General features: G+C 41.0%; 1 protein-coding gene across 5 annotated transcripts in view; it reads left to right on the forward strand.

The window, feature by feature from the left end:
* IL16 (interleukin 16) overlaps positions 1–22,829 on the forward strand; it is a 126,867-nt gene that overhangs the window by 22,618 nt on the left and 81,420 nt on the right. For all 5 annotated transcript variants that reach the window (XM_054450801.2, XM_054450802.2, XM_063652445.1 and 2 more), the window contains exon 2: positions 20,350–20,762. In XM_054450801.2, coding sequence (XP_054306776.1) covers positions 20,350–20,762 — 413 coding nt within the window. The remainder of the gene's footprint in view (positions 1–20,349; positions 20,763–22,829) is intronic.

The raw sequence follows: 22,829 nt of genomic DNA on the forward strand, positions 1-22,829 counted from the left end.
GAAAAGGTTTAGTGCTGTAGTAGAATGGAGTTCAAGACAGGGCAGAGCAAGAGCCTGGAGGGGTTGGGGGAGCAGATCATGATGATAAAAAAATTGACAGGCCGCAAAACAAGACAAACTTTAAGTCTCAGTGATGGTTGTTAATATGATTTTGAAATAAAGCAAATGATAAAAATAATCTTAGACCAGATGCAGTGGCTCACACTTGTAATCCCAGTCCTTTGGGAGGCCAAGGGGGGGGTGGATCATTTGAGGTCAGGAGTTCGAGACCAGCCTGGCCAACCTGGTGAAACCCCATCTGTACTAAAAATACAAAAATTAACCGGGCATGGTGGCATGTACCTGTAATCCCAGCTACTCGGGAGGCTAAGGCAGGAGAATGGCTTAAATCTGGGAGGCAGAGTTTGCAGTGAGCCGAGATCACGCCATTGCACTCCAGCCTAGACGGCAGAGCAAGACTCTATCTCAAAAAAAAAAATCTTGAGAGATGATATATAATGATATATGATGTCCCCTAAATAGTCAATCACTCTGAGAGCACCTAGCACCTCACCTCTTGCATAGGGAAGAGGCATTACATAGTGCCATTCTTGCAATCAATGAAGAGGAAAAATACAGGCTCAAATATTGCTTTGAAAAATTCTTTACATAGCCACCAGTAATATCAAATAAAATGAATGAAACCTATGATTCATTAAGAAGGAAAAGAAAGTGTGAAAAAGTTGACTGGGAAACAAGAAAAGGAATAATTAAGGAGCCATAATAAGAAAAACAAAACATGTGAGAAGAAAGATGAATCAATTAAGCTCTGTAGTAAGATTACACATTAAAATAAAAGAGACTCTCAGATTCAGTTCTAAAAAGGGAAACAAAAAAAGCCTAAAGAAACAATCTCTCTCTCCCCAGTCCAATTATATCGCACTTTCAAGAGACACATTTAAAACTTAATCACATAAAGTTACAAATAAAGGGATAGGAAAATACTGTGCAAATGCAAATTAAAAGAAAGTGAGGTGTCAGTGTTAATTTTGTCAGACAAAATAAAAATTGAGGCAACTATTAAATAGATCAAGAATTACTTTTTACAAAATGATAAAAAGAACACTCGATGACGGCATGAAAATCAGAAAACTTTGGGTAAACATAAAGCATTGAAATATGTAAAACAAAAATATTAGAGATATACTCCAAATATGGTGTTAGATTTCAATGTACACCACTGTTAAGATTTGTTCAGATTAATTAGACAAAATGTACATAAAGAGCTTGAATTCTATGACTTACAAAATTGAATATGTGCTTACGTATATATGCAGTCATGTGTTGTATGGCGATGGAGATAAGTTCTGAGAAATTTCATCGCCGTACAAACGTTACACAGGGTACTTAAACAGACCTGGATGGTTTAGCCTACTACACCCCAAGGCTATATGGTATAGCCTACTCCTTCTAGTCTACAAACCTGTACAGCAAGTTATTGTAGGCAATTGTAACACAGTGCTAAGTATTTGTGTATCTGAACATTTGTAAACAAAAGGTACAGTAAAAATATGGTATTTTAATCTTATGGGACCACTGTCATATAAACAGTTCTTTGTTGACCATAATGACTGCATTTTAATATCACATTTGAATATATACATATTTGAAACTCAAAACACAGAATAATCATTCTTTTCAAATGTGCACAGAACACGTAAAATACTTAGTCACATCACATACTGGCTAACAAAGTAAACCTCAATGAATTCCAACAAATAAAAATATCTAAGACACATCCTGTGGCACGATGCAATTAAACTGGAATTTTCTAATAAAAAATTGTAAGAACAGCAAGACTAAATCTGGGAAATTTAACTACATGAAATTAACAATAACAACAAAAATCTCCTGAAGAACTGAGTTTAAATTGGGAATCAAAACTGCAATTACAGACCATTCCTAAAATAACATTTAGAATATTGTATTTCAAAATTCCTGGGTTGTGGCCAAAAGGATGTTCAGAAGATAATTTTGGGCTTTAAATAATGATGATGATGATGATGACATGGTGGCAATAAAAACCACCCAACAAACTATGCTAAGAAATTTACATCCAGGCCAGGTGTGGTGGCTCATGCCTGTAATCCCAACACTTTGGGAGGCCAAGGCAGGCGGATCACAAGGTCAGGAGATCAAGACCATCCTGGCTAACACGGTGAAACCCCGTCTCTACTAAAAAAACACAAAAAATTATACAGGCGTTGTGGCGGGCGCCTGTGGTCCCAGCTACTGGGGAGGCTGTGGCAGGAGAATGGCGTGAACCTGGGAGCTTGCGGTGAGCTGAGATCATGCCACTGCACTCCAGCCTGGGCGACAGAGGCAGAGTCTGTCTCAAAAAAAAAAAAAAGAAAAAAAAGAAAAAAGAAATTTACATCCAATATTTCAATTTATAATCACAATGTTGCTGTGAGATGGCTAATCATCTGCATCTTACAGATTTTTAAAAAGTGATTCACAAAAAGGCTAAGTAGATTTTTTTAAATTTCAACTTTATTTTAGATACGGGGGTACATACGCAGGTTTGTTACATGGGTATATTACAACTAGGTAGTGAGCATAATACCCCATATGTAGTTTTTTTAACCCACGCCCCACCTCCCACCCACCCCCCTAGTAGTCCACGGTGTCTGTTGTTCCCATGTTTATGTTACTATGTGGCCAATCTTTAGCTCTTACTTACAGGTGAGAACATGAAGTATTTGGTTTTCTGTTTCTATGTTAATTTGCTTAGAATTTTGTGTGGTCTCTAGCTCCATCCATGTTGCTGCAAAGGACATGATTTCATTCTATTTTAGGGCGCATAGTATTTCATGGTGATATATACCACATTTTCTTTACTCCACCGTTAATAGGTATCTAGGTTGATTCCCTGTCTTTGCTATTGTGAATTATGCCACAATGAGCATACGAGTGCATGTGTTTTCTTTGTTTTTTTTTTTTTGGTATAATGATCTGTTTTTCTTTGGGTGTATATGCAGTAATGGGATTGATGGGTCAAATGATAGCTCTACCTTAACTTCTTTGAGAAATCTCTCAACTGCTTTCCATAGTGGCCGAACTAGTTTACATTCCCATCAACAGTGTATAAGCATTCCCTTTTCTCTGCAACCTCACTAGCATCTGTTGTCTTTTGACTTTTTAATAACTGTCATTCTGACTGGTGTGAGATGATATCTCATGATTTTTATTTGAATTTCTCTAATGATTACTGATGATGAGCATTTTTTCATATATTTCTTGGCTGCTAGTATGTCTTCTTTCAAAAAGTGTCTGTTCATGTCCTTTGCCCATTTTTAATGGGGTTATTTGGTTTTTGCTTGTTGATTTAAGTTCCTTATAGTTTCTGGATATTAGACCTTTGTGAGATGCACAGGTTGTGAATATTTTCTCTCATTCTGTAGGTTGTCTTTTTACTCTGTTGATAGTTTCTTTTGCTGTGCAGAAGCTCGTTAGCTTAATTAGGTGGCATGATCTCAGCTCACTGCAATCTCCACCTCCTGGGTTCAAGCGATTCTCCTGCCTCAGCCTCCAGAGTAGCTGGGATTACAGGTGCCCACCACCACACCCAGCTAATTTTTAAAATATTTTTAGTAGAGATGGGGTTTCACCATGTTGGCTGAACTGGTTTCGAACTCCTGACCTCAAGTGATCTGCCCACCTTGGCCTCCCAAAGTGCTTGGATTACTGGCGTGAGCCATCGCACCCAGTCCATATTTTGGTTTTAAAAATGTTTTCGCAACTCTTATCTCATTGTCTCCTTTTCCCCAAACCTTGGGAGGAAGGTAGTAGAATATGTTAATGATGCATGTTATCAAATATACATATAATAGCAGTATTGCTATTTCTGAAGGGCAATATGGCACAGGGGTTAGGTGTGTGGGCTCATAAATCTGACTGCCAGGGTTGTGGTCTGACTTTCTCAGTTACTAGCTGTGTAATCCTAGACAATCCACTTTACTTCTCTGTGCCTCAGTTTTCTCACCTGTTAAATGGTGAATGTTAAAAATAGTATATATCTCCTATGGATTTTATAAGGATAACATTATAGGCACTTACATGAGAAAATTCACCTAAAACAGAACAGTGCACATAGTAATTGCTTGATAAATATTATGATGATGATTATTTCTATTTTAGCATGGGGGCACTAATTCTGAGGAATTAAGCACTCAATGAATTCAATCACATTTATGGAGTCTCTTCAATGTTCCAGACAGTGTGCAAGAGTTATGGTTGATGGTGCTCAGAGGATAATGATGGAGACAGGGACAAACCAGATCATTCTTATTTCTGATGTGGCCAAAGTGCAGGCACAGACATGTCAGGGAAATCATGGGTACACCGAAGAGGGCAGACAGTGTGGGGAGGGGCATCCTGGGGGAGGTGGCTGTTGAAAGCAGGATATTCCAGGAAACCAGTCTGGATGGTGGTAAGAGGTGGGAATGGGCAGAGGGATGTGGGCTCACAGGGGCTTGGAAGAATTTGCTGAGGGTGGCAGAAGAGGTGATGAGCACAGTGGAGTCAAGTTTGAGGCAGGGATGAACTGGGACAACAGAGAGGGACATTGTCCAATTCAGAACCTGAGATCTCTTCTTCTTTTTTTTAAGGAGCACAGGTGATCCTTAAAGATCGAAGAGTGAATTCTAAGCAAGGGAGGGTTTCAGTTGTCTAAGCAAGTCCTGCAATCAAAGGTGCCAGGTCAGCAAGGCCAAAGGCGACAGCAGGTCCTCATATCCTTTCTGGAGAAGCTCAGAGTACTCAGTAGCCCACACCCACTCACTTCTCCCTTCTCACGGGGACACTCTAGTCCATGCCCTGTCTGCCTCCCTCCCTGCCTCCCTTCGCCAGAGTGGCCCTGCACCTAGGCGTGACTCAGTTGGCCCAGATGAACTCTGCAGTCTCCAGCAATGCCATGGTTACACTGATTTCAAAACAACATCTGGAATTGTCACTTTTTGTTTTTGTTGCAATTGCTTTTGGGGACTTAGCCAAAAATTCTTTGCCAAAGCAGATGTTGACAAGGGTACTTCTTAAGTTTTCCTCTAGGATTTTTATAGTTTGAGATCTTATATTTACGCCTTTAATCCATCTTGAGTTGCTTTTTGTATATGGTGAAAGGTAAGGTTCTGGTTTCATTCTTCAGCATATGGCTAGCCAGTTTATCCAGGAACATTTATTAAATAGGGAGTCCTTTCCCCATTGCTGGTTTTTGCTGGCGTTGTTGAAGAGCAGATGGTTGTAGGGGTGCAGTTTTATTTCTGAGTTTTGTATTTTGTTTCATTGGTCTGTGTGTCATTTTCTATACCAGTGCCATGCTGTTTTGGTTACTGTAGCCTTATAGTATAGTGTGAAATTGGGTCATGTGATGTTCTTCTGTTCTTTTTGCTTAGAATTGCCTTGGCTATTTGGGTTCTTTTTTGATTCCATATGAATTTTAGAATAGTTTTTCTAATTCTGTGAAGAAGGATGCTGGTAGTTTGATAGGAATAGCGTTCAATCTTTAAATTGCTTTGAGCAGTGTGGCCATTTAAACAATATTGATTCTTCCAATCCATGAGCATGGAATTTTTTCCACTTATTTGTTTCACTTCTGATTTCTTTCAGCAGTATTTTGTAGTTCTCCTTGTAGAGATCTTTCACCTTCTTCGTTATCCATTTTCTTTGTGGCTATTATAAGTGGGATTGTGTTCTTGATTTGACACTCAGCCTGGACATTATTGGTGTATAGAAATGCTACTGATTTTTGTACATTGATTTTGTGTCCTGAAACCTTGCTAAAGTTGTTTATCAGTTCTAGCAGCCTTTTGTTAGAGTCTAGGGTTTTCTAAGTATAGATTCATATTGACAACGAAGAGAGATAGTTTGACTTCTTCTTTTCCTATTTGTATGCTTTCCATTTTTTTCTTTTGCCTGATTGCTCTGGCTAGGACTTCCAGTACTATGTTGAATAGGAGTGGTGAGAGTGGGCATCCTTGTCTTATTCCAATCCTCAAGGGGAATGGTTCCAGCTTTTTCACATTCAGTATGATGTTGGCTGTGGGTTTTTCATAGATGGCTCTTATTATTTTGAGTTATCTTCCTTAGATGCCTAGTGTGTTGAGAGATTTTTTGAGTTTTTTGTTTGTTTGTTTGTTTGTTTTCATAGACAGAGTCTCACTCGGTCACTCAGGCTGGAGTGCATTGGTTCAATCATCGCTCACTGCAGCCTCCACATTCTGGGCCTGAGTGATCTTCCCACCTCAGCCTCCTGAGTAGCTGGGACTACAGGCATGTGCCATGCCTGGCTAGTTTTTGTATTTTGAATTCTTTTTTTTTTTTTTTTTTTTTTTGTGAAACAGAGTTTCACTCTTGTCACCCAGGCTGGAGTGCAGTGGTGCAATCTCTGCTGACTGCAACCTCCACCTCCTGGATTCAGGCTATTCTCCTGCCTCAGTCTCCCAAGTAGCTGGCATTACAGGCATGCACCACCATGCCCAGCTAATTTTGCAGTTTTTAGTAGAGACAGGGTTTCACCATGTTGGCCAGGCTGGTGTCAAAATCCTGACCTCAGGTGATCCACCCACCTCAGCCTCCCAAAACACTGGGATTACAAGCATGAGCTACCGCACTCGGCCTAGTTTTTGTATTTTTAGTAAAAACAAGGTCTCACTATGTTGTCTTGGCTGGCCTTTAACTCCTGGGCTTAAGCAATCTGCCCCTCTTGGCCTCCCAAAGTGCTAGAATTACAGGCATGAGCCACTGCACTTGGCCATGTTTAGGTGTTTATTATTATTATTATTAAGGAATGTTGAATTTTATCAGAAGTTTTTTTCTGTGTCCATTGAGATGATCATATAGGTTTTGCTTTTAATTCTGTTTATATGGTAAATCACATTTATTGATTTGTGTATTGAACCAATCTTGCATCCTAGGAATAAAGCCTACTTGATCGTGGTGAATTAACATTTTGATATGCTGGATTCAGTTTGTTGAGGATTTTTACATCTATGTTCATTAAGGATATTGGAGTGGAGTTTTCTTACTTCATTGTGTCTCTGCCACATTTTGGTATTAGACTGATTCTGGCTTCATAGGATAAGTTAGAGAGGAGTGCCGCCTCCTCAATTTTTTGGAATAGTTTCAGTAGGATTGATACCAGTTCTTTGTACATCTGGCAGAATTTGGCTGTGAATCCATCTTGTCTAGGGCTTTTTTTTTTTGGTTGATAGGTTTCTTATTACTGATTCAATTTCAGTGCTTGATATTGGTCTATTCAGAGTTTCAATATCTTCCTGATTCAATCTTTGGAGATTGTGTGTTTCCAGGAATTTATCTATTTCCTCAGATTTTCTAATACGTTTGCATAGATTTGTTCATAGTATTCTCTGAAGAATGTTTGTTTGTCTGTGGGATCAGTTATAATACCATCTTTATTTATTTATATATACATCTTATGTGTGTTTATGTGATCTATGTACTATGATGTAAAATGTAAATTCTTACTGTAAGTCAAGATTTTTTTTAATTTTTAAAATTTTTTAAAAAGTATTTTATTTATTTTTTGAGACAGGGTCTCACTCTCTTGCCCAGGCTGGAGTGCAGTGGTGCAATCCTGGCTCACTGCAGCCTTGACTCCCTAGGCTCAGGTGATTCTCCCACTTCAGCCTCCCAAGTAACTGGGATTACAGGCTCCCTCCACCGCACCCAGCTAAGTTTTGTATTTTTAGTAGAGATGGGGTTTCACTATAATGGCCAGGCTGGTCTTAAACTCCTGACCTCAAGTGATCTGCCTGCCTCAGCCTCCAAAAGTGCTGGGATTACAGGCATGAGCCACCATGCCCAGCCCTTCTCTTTTTAAATATAGCTAGCTGTCTATCAATCTTATTTATTTTCTTGAAAAAACAATTCTTGGTTTCACTGATCTTTTGTTTGAATTTTTGCACTTCAATTTCATTCAGTTCTTCTCTAATTCTATTTATATCTTTCCTTCTGTTAGTGTTGGGATTTGTTCTTTTTTTGTTCTAGTTCCTTCAGGTGCAAAGTCAGATTGTTAATTTAACATCTTTCTAATTTCTCGATGAAGATGTTTAGGGCTCTAAACTTTCCTCCTAACACTACTTTAGCTGCATCCCAGAGATTTTGGTAAGTTGTATCCCTATTTTCATTAATTTAAAAGAATTTTTAAAAATTTCTGCCTTAATTTCTGTGCTCATCCAGGAGTTATTCAGAAGCAAGTTGTTTAATTTCCATGCATTTATGTAGTTTTGAGAAATCTTCTTGATACTGATTTATATTTTTATTGCACTGTGGTTTGATAATGTGGTTGGTATGAGTTCAATAACTTATTTGAAGTTATTGAGACTTGCTTTAGGACTTAACATGTGGTCTATGTTAGAATATGTTTCATGTGCAGATGAGAAGAATATATATTCCATGGTTGTTGTGTGGAGTTCTATAGATGTCTAGTAGGTCCAACTGGTCAAGTGCTGAGTTTAAGTCCAGAGTGTCTTCATTGGTTTTCTGCCTTGATGATCTGTCTAACATTGTCAGTGGGGTGCTGATGTCTCTCACTATTATTGTATGGTTGTCTAAGTCTTTTTGTAGGCCAAGAAGGACTTGTTTTATGAATCTGGGTGCTCCAATGTTGGGTGCAGTATATATTTAGGATAGTTAAATTTTCTTGTTGGATTGTATCCTTTATTATTATATAATGCCCTTCATTGTCACTTTAACTTTTATTGGTTTAAAGTCTGTTTTAAAAATAGTGACTCCTGTTCTTTTTTGTTTTCCATTTTCATAGTGTACCTTTCTCCATCCCTTTATCTTGAGTCTATGGGAGCTACATGAAATAGGTCTCTTGAAGATAATAGATGGTTGGGTCTTGTCTTTTTATCCAGCTTGCCCCTCTGTGCCTTTTAAGTGGGAACATTTAGCCCATTTACATTTACAAGGTTAGTATTGATATGCGTGATTTTGATCCTGTCCTCATGTTGTTAGCTGATTGTTACATAGATTTGATTGTGTAGTTGCTTTATAGTGCCTGTGGGCTATGTGCTTAAGTGTGCATTTGTTTGTTTGTTCGTTTGTTTGTTTGTTTTTGTGGCAGTAGGTATTGTTCTTTTGATTCCATGTTTAGCATTCCCTTAAGAATCTCTTGTAAGGCTGGTCTAGTTAAAACAAATTCCATCAGCATTTGCTTGCCTGAGAAGGATTTTGGCTCTCTTTCACTTATGAAACCTAGTTTGCTTCACTTATAAAGCTTAGTTAGCTATATGCTTAAGTGTGTTTTCTGTGGTAGCAGGTGTCATCCTTTTAATTCCATGTTTAGCACTCCCATAAGGACTTCTTGTAAGGCTGGTCTAGTTTAAACAAATTCATTAAGCATTTGTTAGTCTGAGAATGATTTTATTTTTCCTTCACTTATGAAGTTTAGTTTGGCAGGATATGAAATTCTTGGTTGGAATTTCTTTGCTTTGAAAATGCTGAAAATAGGCCCCCAATCTCTTCTGACTTGTAAGGTTTCTGCTGAGAGGTCTGCTGCTGCCTAATAGGGTTCTTTCACTTTATGATTTACCCTACTCTCTAATTGCCTTTAAGATTTTTTTTGTTTGTTTGCATTGACCTTGAAGAATTTGATGACCATGTGTCTTGGTGATGGTTGTCTTGTGTAGTATCTAGCCAGGGTTCTCTATATTTCTCATATTTGCATATCAGTCTCTAGCAAAATTAGGGAAATTTTTGTGGACTATATCCTCAAATATATTTTCCAAGGTGCTTATTCTCTCTCCTTTTCTCTTAGGAATGCCAATGAATTGTAGATTTGATCTCTTTACATACTCTCATATTTTTTAGAGATTTTGTTCATTTTTCTTAATTCTTTTTTTTTCCCTTTATCTGATTGAGTTGATTCAAGGAACCAGTCTTAGAACTCTGAGATTGTTTCCTCAGCTTGATCTTTTCTGCTGTTGATATTTCTGATTGTAGTATGAAATTTTTGTAGTGAGTCTTTCAGCTCTAGAAGTTCAGTTTTGTTCTTTCTTAAAGTGGCTATTTTGTCTTTCAGCTCTTGTAACATTTTACTGGATTCCCTGGATTGATTGGGCTTCAACATTCTCAGGAATCTCAATGAGCTTCCTTGCTATCCAGATTCTGAATTCTATGTCTGTCATTTCAGTCATTTAAGACTGAGCAAAAAACCATTGCTAGGGAACTAGTGGACTCATTTGGAGGTAAGGGGATGCTGGCTTTTTAAATTGCCAGAGTTGTAACTGGTTCTTTCCCATCTGCAAGGATTAGTGTTCCTTTAACTGTGGTGTAAATTGATTATACTCAGTTGGCTTTGTTTCTGGATGTTTTCAGAGGATCAGAGCTCTGTACAGGATCTTTATGTGTGGGTGAATTCTTGTGTTTGGTTTCACAGGTGCATATATTAGTAGGATAATTTTTGGTCTTGCAGCTTAGGCTGTGATCCAGTAGATAGTATGGAAGAGTGATGACCAATAGCTAGGCTAATAGCCAGTCACACTACTCTTTTGTATCTCCTCATGTTGGCAGATGTGCCCTGCAATCGAGGATGGAGACAAATGGCCCGTTCACCAGGTCTGCTCATGAGCCTTGGGGAGACCCTTTTGATCACCAGTTATGTGCCCATGTTTCTTTTGTTAGGTGTTCCAGGATGCAGGGCCCCCTCTGGGAAAGGCTGTAACAGGAAGATGTTCTTCACCCTTTCTAGATTGACCCTGTGGAGGGAGGCATATCTTGTTCCCACCCTGGCCCAGGAACCCATTTGTCTCACCCCTTGCCACACTCTGAGGTTGGGGAATCCTCCCTCACTCAAGTGCCAACCACAGATCCTGGCTTTGCATTCTTGAGCTGCTGTACTGTGGCCCTGGGGCACCAGGACATCCCATGGCTCTGTCTGAATCCATGGTTGGACTCTGGCTGCACTGGGGATTCTATGTGCTCCAGATCACCAGTAAAGTACTCAGGTGGAGCAATGCACTCAGACTGGGCCAAGGAGGCTGTGCTGTGCACCTGCTCCTGCAGAGTGGTTAGGCATGGGCCCTGGGAAGGGCTAGCATGTAGGAAGGCTTGCAGAACAGATGTGCATCATTCCCATGGAAGCTAGCCCTGCTCTCTCCTGGCTGGAAGGTCAGCTGGGGCCAATGCCTCCCAGAGGGGAATAGAGACTCCTGGGGGATGACCATCTATGGCTGCTCTCTGCTGGAGCTGTCCAGTGCACACAAACTCCTCAGCTCCATGCTGTCTGAAGGCCAGTCTTTGCCTGTTCCCTGGGGATATCCCCCTCCAGCTCCCACATCCTTGTGTGATGCAGGGTCTCCTGTAGCTAGAATCCCAGAGGCTGGTGGCAAGAGTGAGGCATCCTTCAGTTCCCTCACTCACTGCTTTCCCAGGAGCTGTTTGGGCCAGGAACTAGCCCTAATAGCATTTGGGTACCCCTGCAGAGTTCCCAGCTTCTTGCCCCTTCAGCCTCAGCTTCAGCATCACCTCTACCCACCCTTGGCTTTTTCTTTTTGAAGAGCTGCCCAAATTATTGTGGCTTACTTGATAGTTTGGTCTATCTCAGTGGGAGCAACACTTCCTGGCTGCATGTAGTCGGCCATCTTGTTTCCGCCGCCTGCTGTCTTTGAAGAATGCTCAGCCTCCATCCAGCTGGGCCGCGTCTGTCTATCTTAGCAGCAGCAGCAGCAGCAGCAGCAGCAGCAGCAGCAGCAGGAGGAGGAGGAAGACAGCAATGATGAGGCTGCCTACCGAGCATTCATGAGGACCTCCTATGAGAAGAACCCAAAGCTGTTCGCATCCCTGGCTGCTGAATAAGTCTACTGTGCCTGGCACCCCAAGCAGCCCTCCTTACAGCCTTGCAGCTGAGCCTCTTCCAGCCTCCCTCCTCTCCACTGCATACTAAGTAGATTTCTTCAAGGTCAGGCATAGTAAATTGTTGGAGTGGGATTGACACCTAGGTCTACTTAGGCTGTAAAGCTACAGCATGTAACCATGACATGATATGCTATCATTTCTAAAATAGAATAAATTTAAGGAAACTAAATATTCAATTCTTGAAGATAGAAAAAAAATAAAACAAATAAAAGCAAGAAGGAAAAAAATAGCTAAAGCAGAAATAAATATGTTGGAAATCAAACCCCAAAAAGCAGATGTTTTCACTGCTTCTAAGAATGAGTCCTTGGAAAGGACTGATAGAACAGATAGCCCTCAGTGAAGATAAAGCAAGGCAAACAGAAGGGGAGGCCAACAGAAATGCAGAGCACTGGTTAGGAGAGCATATGCACAGATTTTAGAAAATATTTAAAATTATGAGTCTGTGATGGACAACTCTATACTAACAAACCTGAAAATCTTTTTATTTTCATACTTTTATGACAATGTAAGTAATCAAAATTAACAGAGGTAATTTTTTAAAAAATTAAAATAGACCAACCAAGGAAGTCATGGAAAAAGTTTCAAAGAACTACCTAAAGGGGATGTCAGGACCAAAAAATTTTATGGAAAAAATATTTCAAGCTTTAAGGACTAGATGTACTTTAAACTATTAAACTATTTCAGAAAGTAAAAGAAATGTCCAGCTTCTCATTGCTCTTTTTATAAAACCTAAGACAACCCAAATGAGATGGCAGACCATTCCTATTTGTGAATATAGATGTAAAAGTCCTAAATAAAATGTTAGCAAACTCAATCCAGTTATCTATTAAAAGAGATGCACACTGTGATCTAACAGGACTTAAAACAATAACAAAATATAGGTAGCTCAATTGTAAGAAAGGCATTAGTGTATTTCTTAATTTTGACAAATCAAAAGAGGAAAGACACCTGATAGTGCCAAAGAGCTAAAAAAGCATTTAATAAACAACCACCCATTCTTGATGAAAATGCGTCCAAAATTATCATTAGTAACATGTATTTCCTTAATATGATAAAAAAAAATTATGTCTCAATATATTGGTCAATATTCTACATACCAGAAAACACTGCAGGAATTTCCATTAATGTCTGGAAAGAGAAATGAAAATCCTGTATTGTCATCATGATTTACTAAGGTTCTAGAAACTTCAGTCAGTAAAATTAGAAAACAAAATGAAATAAGTGACCCAAATATTTGTAAATGAAGCAAGTTTGTTAATGTTCAGAGGTTACGTGGTTGAAAATTCAAAATAACCTACTGAATAGTTATTAGAATTAATATGAGATCTGTAAGTTTGCAAGTTATGAAGTAAATATACAAAAGTCCCTTATGTATATACAAAGACTAACCAATTAGAAAATATATTTTATAAATAATTCAATTCAATATAGAAAAAAATGTTCAGGAAAAATATAATTAAAAATATTTAGAGCCCAAATAAAGAAGAGTATAAAATGTTATTGAAAGTCTGAAAAGAAAATTTGAATGAATATAAAAACAAAACAACAATTTTCTAAAAAGTCCCTGGATGGGAAGACTTTCTCCCCTAATTGATCTATAAATGCAAAGCAATTCCAATCAAAATTTCCACCAGACATTTTAGAACCTGATAAAATTATTTCACAACTACTAGCTGACAAATTAAGCACAAATTTCTATTTTGTTCCTGCAAATAGAAAATCTTTATTTTCTCATCATAATTGTGACATGATTGTTGTAAAAAGAAATCAAGTGTAGGAAATTATGCAGAAAGGAAAGACTCCTTGTAAATATCACCCCCCAGCACCTTGCTGTACCTTCCCAAAAAGTTATTAATAGTTTGATTTTATTGATGCAAGTAATTTTTTTGTAAATAAAACTCAACTCCAGCTATTTTATGGTTTTTCAGCTTTACAATATATTGCAGACATATTTCCATATCTATATATGTATCTGTTTTATTCTTGTGATTGGCTGCATGGTATTCCATCACACAAATGTAGCATAATATATTTAACAAAATCTCCCATTCATATACATTTAGGTTTTTTTCTCCTCTTTTACTGTTTTTTGAGTAACAATTTTTTTTTTTAGTCCATACTACGTGCAAGGCAATAAGCTAAGTATCTCTCAGAATTATTTTCTTTAGCGTTCATGGTTGTTAGCATTGTTATCTCTAAGCCATAAAGGTGTTAAATACTTTGCTTAAGTTGTCCAGATACTAAGCAACAGATCTGGCATACAGAGCAAGGTCAATTTCAGAGCCTAAGCCTTTAAGCAGTATATTTATAATTCTGCTTGTCCATCTTCCCAATTATTAACAATTACTAATTAACAACACTGTGTGGACATCCCTGTGTGTAGCTTTGTGCAGTTGACCTCTCATTTCATTCTGCAATGACATTGACTGAGTGTGTCCTAAGTGTGAAGTCCTGCTCTGGGCACTGGGATTCCATGAGGAATGAGCTTTAGCCAGTCTTTCAAGAACAATGATGAGTGGATATGCCCTTATTTATCTGGGTGGAAATGCCTTTATTTATCTAGCTCCTTCTTGCGATTGACTATGTAGCAGGCCTTTACCATATTGGAGGTAATATCTACTGAGTGGGAAATCCCTTTCCTGACTTATCCTGTGTCCCAGGGGCCTGGATCTTGTTGAGGCCCTCCTGATGCCCCACTCATGCCTGTGCACTGATGGTTAGGTTCTCCTTCCAGGATGCTGAAAGTGCAGTGGTCCCTGTGAGGGGCTTCTCCAGGATCTTAAGGACTTTTCTGAGGAGCAGCATTGAGAATCTTCCCTGATGGCTCTTGACTTGTCTTCTGCTCTGAGGTCAGCCCACTGTGGCTCCTTGTCACTCTGATGTTGGTTGGTTACCTGAAGTCCATCATTCTGTGGTCCTAGCTGAGATGGTTTCCTTGAGAACACTTCACATGATGTTGGTGCAGGAAAAGTCTGTTGGAAAGGGCCTCTGAAACACTCATCTGCCATTCATTCACTGAACATGCAAATGCCCCTTCTTTGTGTCAACCCCCATCAAAGCTTTGGGGACAAAAAATGAATAAGACTATGTCTATCTCTCCTCTCCAGGAGGTAACAGTATAGAGGAAGAAAGATGACAGATATGAAACTAACTTCAACACAACTTGCTTAAATTACCAGTTGGGAAACTGAGGGCCCAGAGGCACTGTCTTCCTAGTCCTCTGTACAATGTATAGAGACATACACAGAACTACTCCCAGCTGCAGATCCAATGGAATCCTATTAAAGATTCTTCTTTTTTTTCAAGACAGGGTCTCACTGTTGCCCAGGCTGGAGTGCAGTGCTGTGATTTCGGCTCACTGCAGCCTCCACCTCCCAGGCTCAAGCAATCTCTCCATCTCAGCCTCCTGAGTAGCTGGGACCACAGGCACATGCCATCACGCTGGCTAGTTTTTTTTTTTTGTTTGTATTTTTGGTAGATATAGGGTTTCACCAGGTTGCCCAGGCTGCCCTTGAACTCCTGAGCTCAAGCAAATCACCTGCCTCGGCATCCCAAAGTGTTGGGATTACAGGCGTGAGCCACCGTACCCCACCTAAGATATTCTTTTAGAAAGAGAAAGAGCCATACATTTCTTCATTTCTTATCATTGAGTTATTCTTTAATTGACAAAGACAAAAATTACCCCCTGGGCTAGAGTGACCAAACTTTAAAAATTGCCTTTGATGTAGGACACTGTTGGAGAATTCAACAATTTGAAACACATTTTACCAGCTAGTTCTCCTCTCTCCATATGGTTATTTACCCTCCCAAAGATCTCCAGTGAGTTAAATGTATTTTATCCAGATGGAAATACTGTGGCCTTTCCTCCGGTAGGTTAGCTTTGCCTAGCACAAAAACAGGCACATGACAGTTTCTCAACAAGTGCTTGTTGAATGAAAAAAAACAAAAAATGAAAAGGAAGGAAGGAAGGAGGAGGAAGGGAGGGACAGACTAACGGATCCTGCTTCACAGTACATATTCTGCAAGTTTTTTGAACTTCTTTAAAGGGGAGGAACTATCCATTTCTTTTCAATTCAGCTCTATCCTTTTGGCCTGCATTTTCTAAATACATGACAGCTCTGCCATGGTAAAAACATATACTGATAACTATGATGATGAGTCAGTCCTGTCCCACTTTTTTTTGGCACAGTGTCCTTACCCAAGATGTGATGGGGAAACCCCTTCCAGATCTAGTATTCTGCGGAAGATATAACCAAAGAACAAATACACTAGCCCAGTTGGGGAGGTGTGGGGAAGCCTCCAGGGAGTTGGAGAGCAGTTTTCTAGGCAGTTGCAGAACTTCTCAGTTTTTCTGCTGGGAAGTAAAAGCAACTGATCGCATTAGCTTAGCCATGTTAGAAACCTTCATTGTGCTTCCCCCCCGGAATCCTCTGGAGGAGACCCACAAGGCTGTCTTGTGGAGGGTCCACCAGAGGCAGAGAAAATCTGGCAAGAGTTTGACAAGTTGTCATAGAGCCTGGGGAAAAATAAGGGAAAGCTCATTAGTTCCAACCTTTCGAAGGCAGCTGACTGGAGGAATGGCACGGGCTTGCCCCCCAGCTCTGCTGACATTTGGTTCCATTAGGGAGCAATAGCTGGTTCCAATGTCCTGAGCTCAATTACTGAAGCTAAGCTGAACCATGTGACCACAGCACTGTGTTTTCAATTATTCTCTCTCCCTTCCTCTCTCTTGATGCCAGGCCTGGAGGGAAGGCAATCTCCCGCAGAAGTCCAATTCTGGCTTCTCTACTACAGCTCTTTTGCAATTGTTCTCGTCCTTAAAAAAAAAAAAAATTCCATAATGACAAGGCTCATTTTGCAAACTGCCTTCACTCTTAACCAAAGGATTAATGCCTTGCCCCCTGGTTCATTGCCATCTCCCATCCCATGGGCCCTGCCATCCCACATGAGAGCCTAGGTCATGAAAGTGGTGATTCTCTTGGGAATAGCTTATTTTTTCAAAGCTGCCAGTACTCATCAGACACTCCTGCAAATGGTGCATTGGGATTAGCACAGCTTCCACCAAGAAATTTGATCCCTCTGTTCTCTTAAATGCTACATGCAGCCAACTATTCCACCACTGAGTGAAGCACACAGCCTTGCACCTAGCCCCAAAGGTCCCCAAATTTTTTTTTTTTTTTGTCCTGGAAACTGCCTAGTGAGTGACCTTGCTGTTGCTGGGACAGTTATTGTACATTGGAAGAGGATGTGGAAGAGAAAGGGAATTGGGTTTGCATTCCAAGAACCCATGCAGACTGTGGCAATTCTTGGTGGGACAAGAATGCAAGAGGCTGTTATACCAGAACCTGACACTGGCGGATGAAGGGGGCAGAGTTGAGGCCTTGACTGGGTATGACTGGCTTCTCTCCTAGGCTTGGGGTGGGATAAGAGAGTTTAAAAAACCCTCTCGGCCCTTGGATGTCACTGTTTTCCATGCCTTATGCCAGCAATGGCAGAGAGAAGAGATACTATTCCAGGAGGGTTTTTTTTTTTTTTTTTTTAAAGCAAAAAGAAAGTCTATTGGTTTGTATAACTGCATAGGTTGATGCGGTTTCAGGCATGACTGGATCTAGATGCCCATATGATAACGTCTGAACTCAGTCCCTCTCAGATTTTCTCTCTGTCCTCCTTCCCTTATCTCTACCTCTCTCCCCACCTCTATGAGTTCTGTACCTTCTGTGTTGGCTTCACTCACAGGCAGCCGCTCTACATGGTCGCCCTCAGCATCCTCATGTTTATATCTTTCCTGTTTAGCACCAGCAAACTCCAGAAGGATTTTAACACAGCACTGATTATCTTACAAATTTCCAAATGCCTAATGGACCAGTGTTAGCTGTGACCAACACACACACACACACACACACACACACATACACACATCTTTCCCCGTGAAACCCTGGTGAACTATGGAACTCCTAAGGAAGTGATCAAAATGGAAAGAAGTTTGGACATATTAATATTTATAGCGACGTTGGTGTGGACAGTCACTAGTTTGGGGAAGTAGAATTGGCAGGATGCAGAGAAACTCTTGGGTTGGGGATGGGGGCAGAGGAACATTCACAATTTGCATTTGGAAGATGACATCTGGAACTAAAGGCAATAATGAGGTAAAAGAGAAAACTACTCTAAAAGCTTGAAATGTATGTATTCTTCTGCCAATGGATCTGAGTATTGATATACTGGTTAACAAATCCTCTCAAAATGCAGCAAGCTCTTTAACCAAGCAGATTTGGCCTCTGGACTTTGGTTCATGGCATTGGGGTTTGTAAAAGGCAGACCTGATAAACAGTTTCAGTGGCTGTAGGGAAAGGATGCTGACTCTGTGGGCTGAGGCTTGAAGAGGAGGTAAGCATGAGGGGAGGAAGTACAAAGTGCAGAACATTTTCTCAAGAAGACATGAAGGGGATAAAGGAAAAGCAAGTGACAAGAGGAGGACATGGAGTTAATATGTAGTGTTTGAAAGACAGAAAAGTTTGAGTGTGTTCATGTGCTGAGGATAAAGATCCAGCACAGAGGAAGAGACTGAGGCTAAAGGTGAGAAAGGCAATAATCAATGAGATGGTAGAGCCAGGGTAAAGCATGCAGGCTTAAGAGCCAGATTGTCTGGTTTGATTCCTGCTTTTACTGAGTCCTAGCTGTGTGATCTTGAGAAAGTCACCTAACCTCCCTGTGCCTTAGTATCTCTTCTGTAAAATGAGGATATTGATGGAGCCTACCGTAGAGTTTATGAGAACTAAATAGTAAAGCAACGAGAACAATGCCTGGCACACCATAGTGAAGTTTTCAAACAGACATTGTTAGAAATGTGTTATCAAGCTGACTACTGAAACAGTACTACTGTTGGCCAGAGCTGGAGGCCCAATTGGTGGCCACGAATGTTTCATGGTACAAATCTGTTCAGGAGTGAGAGTGTCTCCTTCAAGGCTTAGAGACCCACAGTCAGGCATGAACTCTGCAGAGGCTTGGATTTGTCTGTGATTGGGGTTTTACTATCATTTGAGATGGAAGGACATAGAGTACAAAACTTAGGCATGGTGACAAGAGGGTGCTTGCTAAAATGGATCAGAACCAAATTAATTTATACTAAAGCATCAAGCACAGTGCCTGATATATTATAGACTTTCAATCAATCATTCATTCATTTTTGTTTATTGCTATTGATTACTGGGATGGTTGGTGAATAAATTGATAAAATCAAAGAGCTAATACAGAAAACAATAAATGTGTGCAATCTGAGTGTTGAAAAACAGTCTACTTTTAGGCAGAAATTCTCTTTTTGGAGGATACGTGAAAGGGTTTTGATGTAATGAAAGGTTATTAGGTCTCTGCTATTCCTTATTCAATACTGGATGTGCGCAAACAGCAGTACCAATGGGCCAAGAGCATCCCAAAATTTGTTGTTCTGGCCACAGCCTCTCTTTTGTGGCTTGGGCCTGAGTCAGAACTTTTTAGGATATAGCATCAGGGCCCCTTTCACCACCTGCTTCATGGAAACTGAATCCATGGGAGGCTCCTCTTGGCAAAGCTGAGCCAGGATGTTGGCCTGACTGGAAAGCCCATCTTTGGTCTCTCTGGCTGTGAGAGTTTGACCCAGTGGGGATAGGTGATGAAGCAGGAGCCCCTGGGCCTGACTGTGACTCTGGCCAAGTGTTTGACTTTAGGCCTGGAGAAAGGCACTCATGTTTGCCAGGAGCCTGTTATGTGCTCATCCCTTTGGCAGGCACTTGCCAAGTGTCACCTTCTTTTATGCTCACATCAACTCTGGCAGGTCAGTGTTAGGTAAGACTTCCAACTTTCCTAGCCTTGGGCTCTTCATCTGTCAATGGAGGACATAAGACATTAGTGGTCTTCAGACTCAGCTCCATGGATTTGCAGTTTCTTTGGAGATGCCATGGGAGTTACCAAGGGTGGAGTTACCAAGGGGACCAGGGAAGTGGAACTTAGTCTTCGGGTTTCCCATCTTTGGTCTGCTCTATAGACCGGAGTTCACTGCACACTTTTGTTTAAAGAATGGCTTCCAAGTTTAAAAACCTCACAAAGTACTGGCCTCTATGATCCCTAAACTGTCTCCTGTAACTTATTACTGGCTCTTCTGCTAGTGCCTTGGGTTGGTACTTCCCCTCTCTGCACCTCAGTTCCCTTGTCTATAGAACGAGAAGCTCTGGGGCTAGGTCTCCATGACACTGGGAGTGGAGTGGGTGTTAACCACTTGGGTTAACTGAGCCCCATTTGGCTGGCACACTGGAAGGGCCAGTGATCTTAAAGGATGATCTGCCCATCTGTCCTGCTTCACGGGCACCAAGAACCCATGGCTCAGATCCAGGACTCATGTGCAGCTCCACTTGTCAGCAGCAAGTCACATTGCTTCTTCCCATTTCCTCTTTCCTCTAGGGACTCATGAAGTGGCAGCTAAGCCCTGTCCAGTGGCCACCCGTCAGCCAAGGGCCAGAGACCAGGAAAAGAAGAAAGGCAGCTTCACTTCCTCTTTGAGGATGGAGTCGCACAGCCACGCTGGAAAGAGCAGAAAATCCGCAAAATTTCGGTCCATCTCCAGGTCCCTGATGCTCTGTAATGCTAAGACCAGTGATGATGGCTCTAGCCCTGATGAGAAATATCCTGATCCCTTTGAGATTTCCTTGGCCCAGGGCAAGGAGGGAATTTTCCACTCATCTGTGCAGCTGGCAGACACATCGGAGGCTGGGCCCAGCAGCATTCCTGATCTAGCACTGGCCTCTGAGGCTGCTGAACTCCAAGCAGCTGGGAATGATCGAGGCAAGACCTGTAGAAGGATATTCTTCATGAAGGTATGCCCAGGCTTTGCAGGCCTGAAAGAGCCTGCAGTTGGTTTCTGGTGCTGTGAATTAAAGTCTTTGAATCCATTTATTCAAAAATCAGCAAGCTGCAGAGTTATAATTCTGAAAGAGAGCAAGAAAAAAGTTGAGGCAGGGCCCACTGGAACTATAACAATGAGTATGGGAGTGAATCAGGCTCAGTTAACACTCTTGCTTGAGAGGTTCAGGGAAGCACTATGTCACTCCCAGGTAAACTGAGCCTAGATCCCTGATGGAAAATGCCAGATGCAGTAGTCGATACACTGGGAAGCTCTCTTCTCTAGACAGGCATTATAGAGCGTACCATAGGCAGGCCAAATCACATCTTTCTTGTAGACTTATAGAAACAGACTTACAGGGCCTAGGCAGAGAAGGAGGCCTTATGGCAAGCAAGGTAAGTGGTGCCGGATGAGTGAGTTTATTCCCTGAATGCTGACTGTGAACATCTTCCAGGTACCCTCTGCCATTTTCAACATAGGTGTAGATGCCGAAGGTGGCAAGTGGAGCCATGAATAGGGGAGGGGGAAATAAGCAGTGTTTGGGGACCTGCCAGAATTCAGAATGTTTTCCTTTCTGTTATATCGTATTTCAATTTTTGTCATCATAATGAGATGGAGATTGCAGAATACCAGAAATCTAGACTGAGTAAAATATTTTGTTATCAAGTGCTGTGGCTTCTATCAAAGGTGAGATTTCTCAAGGGTCCAAATGGCCCTGAACCATGGGGTCAGTGCTGCTAACTCAGTGATGAGCCAAGATACAGACATTTCTCCTATAGCCTACTGCAATCTATGAATATAAATAGGGAAGGCATTCCAGTACCTTTGAAAGGGGTCTGTCACCTCTGTACAGCTTGCCTTCTTCAGGAGGGAAATCACTATTTAACACACATAATAAACAACATTTGTGTTAAGGGCCTTAAGGACTCCACAGCACCCTTAAGAGCCTCACCCAGCCCAGTCTGCTCTATAACCCATGATGTGACTTCTATTAATATGTCATGCACTCACTTAATTGGGTAGAAGGAGAAGCCATCAGCCCAGTGGGTTTGGGGGAGGCTCGCCAGGCTCCCAGGCTGCCGTTAATGATGTGAAAAAATCCAATCTACCAACTGAGAGTCAAATTTATTAGTGACATTATGAATGTATCTAGATTAGCGCTCACCTAAATGAAATTCAAAAATTATTTTAAGACCTCAGCAGAATCCTAGAATGGATTATTCACATGCTTCCACTTAATATCATAGGTATTTCCTGAGCACCTATTATCTGCAAGGCACAGTGGGGGTCCAGTCTCTGCCCTGAAATAACTTACCTAAAATAGAGTGAAAAATACACTACAAGAGGGGTGTAGGAGGGCTTTGGGAGGCTCGAAGGAAAAAGGCAGCACATCTCTGGGGGTGCTGTCATTCCTTCCTTCATTCAGTAAATACTTAAGCCAGGCATGGGTGTGAGCAAAACAGACTCAGTCCTTGCCCTATTGCAACTTTTATTCTGGTTTGGGGATATAGATAATAACAACTTGATATATAATATAATATTATATTAAATAGTGAAGGACTATGAAGACATATTAAGCAGGATAAGGGGATAGAGAGTGATGAGGAGGGGTTACTGCTTTTTATTGAAAAGGTAATCACAAAGGCTTCTCTAAAGATGTGACATTTTGGCAAGGACCTGAATGAAGTGGAGGGGTGCATCACGTGACCACGTGGGGAAGGGCATTGCAGGCAGTGGGAACAGCATGTGCAAAGACAGGAAGCAAGAGTGTGCTTGGGAGCATCAAGGAGACCAGTATGCCTGGGGTAAAGAGGAAAGAGGAGGATGGTAGAAGACCAAGTTGAGGTGGCAGCCAGGGACCAGAACAAGGGCTGTGGCAAGGACTTGGAATTTTATTCTATGAAGGATGGGAAGCCATTGGAGGATTTTGAGTAGGAAAGTGACATGCTCAGATTGGTGCTTTAAAAGGAGCACTCTGACTGCTGAGTGGAGAATGGAGTGTAGGGAGACCAGTGAGGGGGACTGTAGCAATAACCCAGGC

The sequence above is a fragment of the Pongo pygmaeus genome, chromosome 16, assembly GCF_028885625.2.
Source record: "Pongo pygmaeus isolate AG05252 chromosome 16, NHGRI_mPonPyg2-v2.0_pri, whole genome shotgun sequence".
Lineage (NCBI taxonomy): Eukaryota > Metazoa > Chordata > Mammalia > Primates > Hominidae > Pongo > Pongo pygmaeus.